This window comes from Lagopus leucura, unplaced genomic scaffold (assembly GCF_019238085.1).
Source record: "Lagopus leucura isolate 7727_CA_CO unplaced genomic scaffold, USGS_WTPT01 Super-Scaffold_73, whole genome shotgun sequence".
Taxonomy (NCBI): domain Eukaryota; kingdom Metazoa; phylum Chordata; class Aves; order Galliformes; family Phasianidae; genus Lagopus; species Lagopus leucura.
The window spans coordinates 25,988,120-25,997,722 of record NW_024962252.1 but is presented as its reverse complement, the minus strand read 5'-3'; the positions used below and the strand labels follow the sequence as shown (position 1 = coordinate 25,997,722).

The following is a 9,603-nucleotide window of genomic DNA, read 5'->3' as shown; positions in this document are numbered from 1 at the left end:
AACCTTTTTAAGTGTTGCCTATTTATTTATTTATTTGAGGGATTTTTGACTGCAAGTCTAAAACTGCTATGAAAGATCACAGTGGTCAGAGACACATTTTTTCCTATGACAATTACATGTTGATTTGTGGTTATTCAGACCTTTCTGCCACAGACTCGAGAAAAGAAAAATAGTTTTGAACAGTCAGGCACGTACTACATGCTTCAAGTATTCACAAACCTGGCTGTTGCACCATCCATTTAGAAAAGACACTTCAGTGTCTTGATAAACAAGAAAACCATTGAACAGGTTCTATTTAATCTGTTTTATAACTAGTTACCTTATCACCTCAGTATCTCTCTGCAAATTAAACTATATCATCCTCAGTCTGTGAACAGCATTCACTAGTTGGCTGCTTTTGAAGAACTGACACAAAATAGCAGGAATTTCCATTACTGGCCTATGTGCTGGGAACAATTAGAAAAACCTCAACAATAAACAATAAATAAAGTAGTTAATATCCTGTTTTTCTTAAAACAAACGAGCTTGCTAAAAGACTGTTGTTTATTGCCAAAGTTTCATCTGATCCAGCGGACTGTATCAGGTCTTATTTTTGTATTCTTCACAGTTGTACTCTGAGCAGTATGAAAGAGAAAGTACCCAAAGGGCACTCCAGCGTATTAAAAATTATTTTTCTCATATAGAATCCATTATTGTTGTCTTGGACCTTCTTCTCCTTTAAGGCTCTTGATCTCTCCACTGTTCTGTTTACCTCTCCAAAGGATGCCTGCCTCAGCTATTAGCTCGAATTCATTATTGTACAACAAAGTACTGTTTATGGCTGAATTCAGCTGTATTTGGACCTCCTTATCTCCCCGGATAGTCATTACTGTTCACAGGCCAGCTGGCAGCATACTTGTAGCAAGGCCACCTCCGAAACATGCTCGTGATTGAAGCACAAAAAAGCTACCAGTAGGAAAATAACACATCAATAAATTTCACACAGCATGCAAGGTTAGTTACCAAGGGGACTGACTGCTGGAAAAGCCAAACCTTTGGTACAGTGAAATACAGAAAGCAGACTGTAGAGTTCACATGAACTTGATTAGATCACATGGATAAAAATGCCTGTGATTCACCAACATAAAACTTCTGCTCTTTTTATTTTCCCCAAATTAAACTGCTGCTGCTAATTACATGCATATCTTTTTCAACATCAAATTTTTTGAGATTAAAAAATAGCTAGGTTGTTTTAAACTCCTTAATGCTTGCACCACTTCTGGGATAAAATTGTGGCTTTGAATAAATACACAAGCTATTAATTAAAGCCTGTCTTTATTAATAAAGCCTGTCTTCCCTTTCTATTTTGCAAATGTTCTGTGATTTTTTTTTTCTCTTTTTTTACTCTGTGTTTTGAGTTAGGTATTGCCTATTTTGGTTCCTAGCTTCCCACCCTAAAATGCTAACCTTCATCCTCTTTCAGAGTAATCTGTAATGTGTCCTTCTTATGATATCATCCAATACATTAAACTGTAGTACTGAGTCGAGACCTTGTGGAGCTTACTTCAGGCACCTGAGATATGGGTAATCTCTTTGGATGAGAATTTTTCAAGCCCTTGTGCATAAACCAAGCTTGCGAGGTGCAAAGCCTCACAAAAGTCAGACTGTACCACGCTGAGCGCTTGCTGTGTCAGGGCGAAAGTTACACCGACTTAAGGCAATGTGTGTCAATCAAGCCCTTTGGTGCTTTCTCCCACTTCACCGCTTTCTGAAGGTCTGAGGGCTGATTACTGAGTGACTGCTGTTTGAGTCTTGCAGCGAGGTGCTGCCCTGCCACTGCAGCCAGCACTTCCAGCTCTGTGGCCACAATTTTCGTTTCCTTGTGAAACCCGACTGGAACTCGGTAGTTTTCCCTCCCACCTGCTCCTTCTCCGCACACCACCTCCTCGCTCACAACGCTACGTACACCACACCCACCCACCGCCCGCGGCCGCCATTTTGATTCAACTCCCGTACCGCCCAGGAGGTCCCGCCCCCTCCCACTCCTCCCGCCCCCCTCCTCGCCGTGTCATGCAATCCGAGCTCTGCCGGGAGGGGAGGAGCCTGGCCGACGGTCGCAACCAATCGGCACCCGATGTGCGGCGGCGCCGCGGCCAATCGACTGCTCGCTTCTTCGGGGGTGCGGTGTCCCTGTGCCCTGCTCTGCTGGCGCAGGCTTGTCGCCGCTGCCGCTGCTTGAGGTGCAGCGGTAGCTGTTGCGGCCTGGCCTCGCTCTCGTTCTATTTTCACTGAGGATGAGCCCTTGTGGTGCCCAGCGCGCGTCCTGCCCTGTCCGTCCGAGCCCATTCATCTAGCGACTGGTGAGGGGCGGGCCGCAACCTGCTGATGTGTCCGGAGGGAGCCGGGCTGGGGGGAGGGCGGCGGCTGAAGGGGTAGAGCATAGGGTAACGGGAGGCAGCCCCGGGCGCCGGCAGCAGCTTCTGTTTCCCAAGCTGGAGGTTCCCGGGCCTGCTTGCTGTTAGCTCACCCCGTGGCGGTGCCGGCAGCGGTTCTGCCTCCGAGCAGCAGCACCGGCGTGCTGGCATCGCGTCGTTGGCTAGGGAGGATATTTCCGTGCCGCCCTGCTAGGGCCAGCTGCCCCATCTTTGGCACCCGGCCCTCCCTTTGCTGACGTGGTCAGTGGAGCTGTCGGTCTGCATGGAGGCTGACCGCGACTTGCGGTTTACAGAAATAAATAGGAAGACACCCGGATGGGTGCTCTTAACAACGCTTTTCCCGAGGTCTTAGTTCTTTCAGTAAAGTCAGCCCTTCCCAAGACTTGATGTATTTATCTGACATAGCTTTAAGTACAGAAAATTCTAAGAAGCGTTTTCTCTACATTGCTCTTTCGTTGTGAGACAGATAAGCTGCACATCCAGAGCAGGATCCCAGTATGTTGTGGAAATGCCCATAACTGTATGCACTGTACTTCTCTGTTACTGCTTCACACTGTGATCACACACACAATGGCCAGGGTTGGAAGGGACTTCAATGGTCATGAATCTCCAGCCCCCCTGCAGGGCCACCAACCTCCCCATTCAATACTAGAACAGGCTGCCCTGGGCCCCATCCAACCTGGCCTTGAACGCTTCCAGGGACGGGAAAGATAATGTTGTTCTAGGGGTTAAAATGTGCAGAGGGTTACTGAATAGGTTAAACACTCTATGGATATGTAATTTCATGAATAGGAAATTATGATCTTGTTATTGTTTAAAGGCTTGGTCAATGTGCTGCTTGTAGCTGAAAGGTGTGTTTGGTGATGTTTATCTAGGAGTTCATTTGTGTTCAGTGGCTTCTCATAATGCATTCTTGAGGCTACACTGTTTAGTGTCAGTGCTACCTCTGTTATATTACCATTTAGCTCCAGTTTGCTAGTCTAAACTGCTTTAGTATTTGTTAGTGGAAGCTGTCTTCAGTCAACAGAAAACTCTGGAAAATTAGCAACGTGTTAGCAAACAAAATCTATGGCTTATGGAACTAAAACTAGGTTATTTTTAATTTTCATTAGCTTAATAATTAAATAGTCTTCTGTAAAGTTTGGTTTGGGGACAAATATTTTCAGGATTACCATGTTGTTGTGGTTACACATTTTTTGTGATATTAGGAAACGAGTCTGAATGGACCTCGGAGAGCATTGTTGAATGTCAGCATGCTTGTTCAAAAATGAAAACAAAAAAAGCCTCACAAACATCCAGGATATCTTTAAGGACTCGCAATGCCCTTATAAGGCTGGATTTGCCTCATTGTAGTGTATGACATTGCCTGTTGCTAATCTTCATGTAAGCTTCTAGCAACTTACAGTCAAATGGAAAAATAAATCGATTTTGTGTCTTCAAAGCCACATTATTTACACTGTTAAAAAAAAAATAGATTATTAGGGTTGATGAGAAAACTTTGGACTTCTTTTTTTTTTAATGCAAAATAGAAACTCCTACTTTAATTGTAGGAAAGCCAAATATTTGGTATTTTTTTCACTGAGTATATCCTAGTATATAGTTGAAATTTAGGAATGAATCAACACCACTTAAATAAATCCTTTCAAAACAGTGAGTGAGATGAGGGGAGGTTATACTAATTTAATGATCAAATAAGATACTGAGAAATATATTCTCTTCTGGGACAGGTAGCTGTACCTGGAGCATTAACTCCCAGTGCACTACATGATGTTATGATGTGGAATACTGATAACCAAAAATCATAAAACCATGACAATACTAAAACAGCTAGAAGCAGGGTTTCAAATCAGTGTCGCTAAGTTATCAATACAGTTACTGTAATGCATTGTGCATGGGAGATGCCAAACCAGTGATCTGTCCAAAAGTAGCAGTGAATTCTCATCACTGCTGCTAGTTTTCTCTTTCATTTCTGTGCCAGGATCGTTGTCTCCTGTGCTCTTAGGACCAGAAAAACACAACTGCAGTTACTGTCTGCTGCCTTAATGTGATGTTTACATCTATATTAGTCAGATTTTGATTGGTACAGTACTGAGGGTAGGCTTTTCTCAGGAAGAATCTGAAAGACCACGTGAATTCTAGTATTAAATGTGTGCCTCCCAGGTTGGCAGCTTCAATGTCTGTTTCTGGCATCCAGCATATGATAGGATTTGTTACCCTTCTCTTCTATCGGCACCCCTGTACTTTTAAGGCAGGAACAAACAAACTGTGAAAGAAGAAAGAAATTCAGGAATGTGTTGGTTGAGAATGTGGTCTGACAGAAGTGGAAGTGAGCAGTCTGGCATTTTCCTTTATCCATTAGCTTGTGATCTCTCTGTGTTCGCTGCTGGTGTTCTAGGCATCGCAGAAACTTTGCTGTGTGTGCTGTGCCAATGGTGCATTTGGCAACTGAAAGACAGTAACTGAGAAACACTTGCAATAAGGTCTGCCTCTTTACTAGCATTTCTGCTGTTTCTGCATAATTGTTACGAGATTTCTTGTTGCCAGAACTTAATTGATCATATAGTATATACTTGTTTATTCTGGGAAGCATCTTGGATAACAAAAGAGCTAAACAGAACCTTTGGACGAAAAGACTGCTGACCTACCAGAGGACCCCTGTAAGCAGCTTTGATACCCTGCAAGATTTCTAGAACTCGATTGTTTCTGTCTGCTTTGTTTGTTATACGCAGAGACTGAATAGAATCTCAAGATTTCATCTAACTGCCCTCTGATGTGCATAATCTTAGTTTCATTCTCAAGAGAGGTGTTTCGACTGTGTTCTTAGACTTCTTAATAAAGTGGCACGTTTTTGGAATTTGTAGAGATCACTTTAAAGAAACAAATTTGAGACAAGTACAAGTGACTGCAACTTTTCCAGCTGTAGGAGTTCTGATTCCTTAAGGTCTGATGGCTCCTCTCTGGCCAGAGACCTTGTATGTAGTGGGAGGTCAGATAACTGTGTGTTCTTGTTCATTGGGAGGGTAGATACTCTGCTTTAGAGTTCTTCTAGTGGCAAATAAGGATGAACAGGACTTTCTGAAAATGAGCTGCTAATGCTTTGGTGTAGGGAAGGAGTTGTAGCAGTAGGTCTCTTTTGAGACCTTGCTGGAGAAGCGCTGAAGTGATTGGGTGAAAGTGCTGTCCAGGAGGAGGTTTGACAGCTGTGGTGTGGTGCTGCTTTGCCCTGTCTGGGGAAGAGCTGAGTGGGAGGGTTGTAGGGTTAGGGTTAGGCCTTAGGGTTATAGCTGAGTGGGCTATAAGCATGTCCGTTAATTTGAACTCCAACCCATTCTATAACAAAAATGTTCAAAGGCTGATAATGTTATTTACCTTTTTGTCTTCCAGTAATTACAGCATTAGGAAAAGACTAGTGTTCTGAGTATAGTTAGTGATGAGAACTCTACAGAAATAGCTGCAAATAAAAAGCAAACACATAACCAAAGGCAACATATATTCTAGTCACTGGAGTTTCCAAGTTTAAAAAAATGCTGATGGTCTTCACGCTTCAGGCTTCCTTTTGGTGCTGCTGATTCAACTGGGACTTCATGTACTAGAATTAAGCATTTTTAACACCACTTACAGGATTTTCACATAAACATGAACATCACAGATTTAAAGTTTTAAGATTTCACTTAAGGACCTACTTCATATGTAAAAACAGTCAGATATGATTATTAACTCATTTCAGGTGTTGTAATAGCATGACTGTGTTATTGATGTTTCAGTCTTTGTTGAAGAGGGTTGTAAACTTGAACAGCAGCTTTCAGTCTCAGAACTTAAGGTGCACATGTCAGTGTCCTAATGTAGTATCTGTTGTTGTATGTTATAGTAAGGAGGGCTGGGTTAGGGTGACTTATAAAGAAATAATTCACATAGTTGCAGTATCATCATAATGGAATTACTGTGTGGTAGTCAGGACTGTATTTTGGTGTTTGGACTCTTAGGCTAGAGCTCAGGTACTTTAATAAGTAATGTATAACATTATAATATAATAATAACTTTTTTCTTATTTGTGGGCTCATTTATTGTAGTGTTTCTCATGGTGCAGTTTCTTTTTGCTTTTTTTTTTTTTTTTTTTTTTGTACAAGTTTCTTCTTCCTTCTGAATCATTTACCCATGCAATTCAGTGTTGTAAACAGATGAGTATCAGCCCAAGGGATGGATGGTATGCTATGGGGCACGGCAGGGCCACTGCCTCGAGTGGCAGTGCCACTTCCTATCAGTTTACGTGACAAATTAGTTTTATTTGTGACTTCTCTGCATATTTTTTCTCTGTGCTTGTTGATTTTATTTTTCTTTCTTGTTAGCACTAATAGCAGTGTCTTAAAAATTAATGCTATTAAAGATGTGCTTCACAAAGCATAAAGTAAAATTCATACTATTCCACAACATGGTTTTATCACCTAATTAGAGTACTGATAGTTTTTCCTATAGATACCCCTGTATATTTTAGAATAGTTACCATTTAGAAGAGTTTGATGCCCTGGGTGTCTGGGCTACCAGTAGCAGCTACCTGTCATGCCTTGATTCCTTGGAACAGCCTCAGGCCATGTACTTGAAACTAAAGCTTCCTTTCAAATCTGTGATGTTGGCTCTCTTCTTAGTATAAGGATTTAAAGAAGATAGAAAGAGAAGTCCAAAAAGGTATGGGTTAAACTTTGTGTTATTGCAGAGGTTTGTATGCTGGTTGGAAGACATAAACTCACTATGGCAAATGTAAGCTAAATGATTGTGGTCACGTTTGGACTATAATGTTAGATATTTCTAATGTTACTCATGGACAGGGATGAGGGACTCAATTATAGTGAATAAAAACTATTTTTTCCCTAATCCTTGAAATTGATTGGAAAGTACATAATGAATAACTGTAGTCTGTAGGTTTCCATTTCAAGTGTTTAATCTTTTCTGAATGAGGGAGAATAATAACTGTCAGAGGTTTTTTCATAATATGTTTCAGTTAATATCTTTCGATTAGAGTTGTGTGTTTGTTTACTTCCTGTTGAAAGTTTAGATTCCATTACTTCCATTACTAGTGTTTGCTCTAAATCTTGTGGCAACGGTTGATAATTCTTGAAATAGGTGGAATGGGATTTCTGTTTTCTTTTCCAGCCAAAGTAATTTTCCTATGACAAATCCTTGCAGATTGTGACATACTAAAATATGGTTGTGTTTTGGGTACCTGAAAAACGATGACAGCATGCTTTTAAAAGGGAGAGCAAGGAGTTTGGTGTGAGTGTGGTTAGGTTTATATTGATTGCTGAGCTGGGAAGGGAACAGATTATTATTTTTTTCTGAGAGTTATGTTTTATTTATCCATCTTTCATGATATTGTTGCCTGACTTCTTTTAAACAATTATAAGCTTCCTGCTCGTTCCAGGAGCTTTACACCTTAGCCTTGCAGGCAGTCAGCAATCTGAATTCATTTGTGTGTACAAGTTGCTTTTCTTTCTTGCCAGTCTTGCTGTCCTTCCTCTCATTTGTCAGCAGCTCTGGAAGTGGTGGAAGGGAACCTTGCTGTTCATTGTGCAGAAGAGACTTAGTAGGAAGATGGTGGCCTAGAGCTTAATCCTTTATTGCAGTGGCAAAGGGAAACTGTGGTGGTCCTTCTCCTCCTCCTGGGCAAGACTGGCAGAGCCAAGATGTATTCAACATCTGCTTGGGTTTCTTTTGTTTTGGTTACTTGTTTTCTCAGCAGTCCTTCAGTTCAGTCCTTGCTTCCTGAAAATTAATAAACTATTGAGGTCCTGAGGTGACTGGGAAAAGAAGTTGTTGTTGTTTAGATTACTTTTTTTTTCTTGTTCATCATGTAGCCTCAAAGACTTATGTCAAAGAAGGGGAGGCATTACATTCCAAGCATGGGGTGGGGAAGGGATTCATGGGTTTTTAGACTGGCTAAATGCCTGACTGAGCTCAAATGGCATTAGACAAGTCAGTTAACTCTTCCTACTTTGCTCCTGCACTTGTAAGTTCTAGTATGATTTAACTTTGCGTAGCTGATGGGAGAAAGGTTTTTTTAATTGATTAATCTGTTCTGTTTTGTCCTTTTTTCAGGTCTCCCTTGCAATTATGGAGTTTTAGAAGAATAAAGGAGTGTGGAGGGGGAATCCCCCTCTCCACACGTAAGGTAGTCAGTTCACTTCAGAATTTTCTATGGACAACAATATTTGTTATACATGATGGTGAAATAAGACTTCTTAAAATATATATATTTTTAAGTATTTATTTGGATCAAGTGCCAAACATAACATTACAAAGATTTCTGATGGCAGCTCAATAAAACTGGATTTGCATCTTTGGAATTACAAATCTGTGAAGGCACTGTGTTGTATACTGAGTTGAGTGCCTTGATATTCTTAATGGTTGTTCCCCTTAAGGAGAGGAGCAGCTTCCGAAGTGAAGATGAATTCTCTCATGCCAGACTGCACTTCTAAGTGTCGATCTCTACAGCATGCTTTGGATGTTATTTCTGTAGTAACCAGAGGAAGTGAAGGCCAGATCAAAGCCTTTCTTTCTTCTTACTGCTACAATGCTGCAACTATAAAGGATGCCTTTGGTAGAAATGTTCTACATCTTGCTTCATCCTGTGGCAAAAAAGGTGTGCTGGACTGGTTGGTTGAGACCAAAGGAGTGGATCTGTTGGCAAAAGATAAAGAGTCTGGATGGACAGCTTTGCACAGAAGTATATTTTATGGATACATTGATTGTGTTTTGTCACTACTTAAGGTGAGTATTTGCAACTGCAGTTTTTCTTGATATCTGTAAGTTTTAGAGTTGTATCAGTCACTGGAAAGTGTTTTTTAAACTTGACTGAAAGCCTCTTGAAGGTTATCTTAGTATTACATTTAGAGCATAGAGCACTGATTTACTTGAAATTTGACTTTGTATTTCTAAAAGAAGTCTGTCTTTGCCCACTAAGAAATCAGCACTGAGTAAGGATCCTCAGGCAGTTGTGGACTTCCCTGAAAGACTGGGAACAGTGTGTTAACAGTATCAGGCTTAGGATCTTAAGAGTATAGAATGAACATGATGTTAGAGAAAAGATACTGCAAAAATAGACTCTTCAGTCTATTATGCCAACTAGTACTTTTTAGAGAACACAAAATATAAGATCCACCCAAGCTTATGTTTGAGAGAGAAGCAATTCAAAATA

The 9,603-nt window shown here is 40.9% G+C and overlaps 1 protein-coding gene across 4 annotated transcripts in view; it reads left to right on the top strand.

The window, feature by feature from the left end:
• The first annotated feature begins 2,167 nt into the window (after positions 1–2,167).
• The window catches only part of IBTK (inhibitor of Bruton tyrosine kinase), a 54,966-nt gene continuing 47,530 nt past the window's right edge, over positions 2,168–9,603 (top strand). For 3 of the 4 annotated variants that reach the window (XM_042886872.1, XM_042886881.1, XM_042886859.1), the window contains exons 1-2: positions 2,168–2,339; positions 8,505–9,176. In XM_042886872.1, coding sequence (XP_042742806.1) covers positions 8,853–9,176 — 324 coding nt within the window. In that variant the 5' untranslated portion in view covers positions 2,168–2,339; positions 8,505–8,852. The remainder of the gene's footprint in view (positions 2,340–8,504; positions 9,177–9,603) is intronic. The other variant, XM_042886866.1, reaches the window with a different exon arrangement.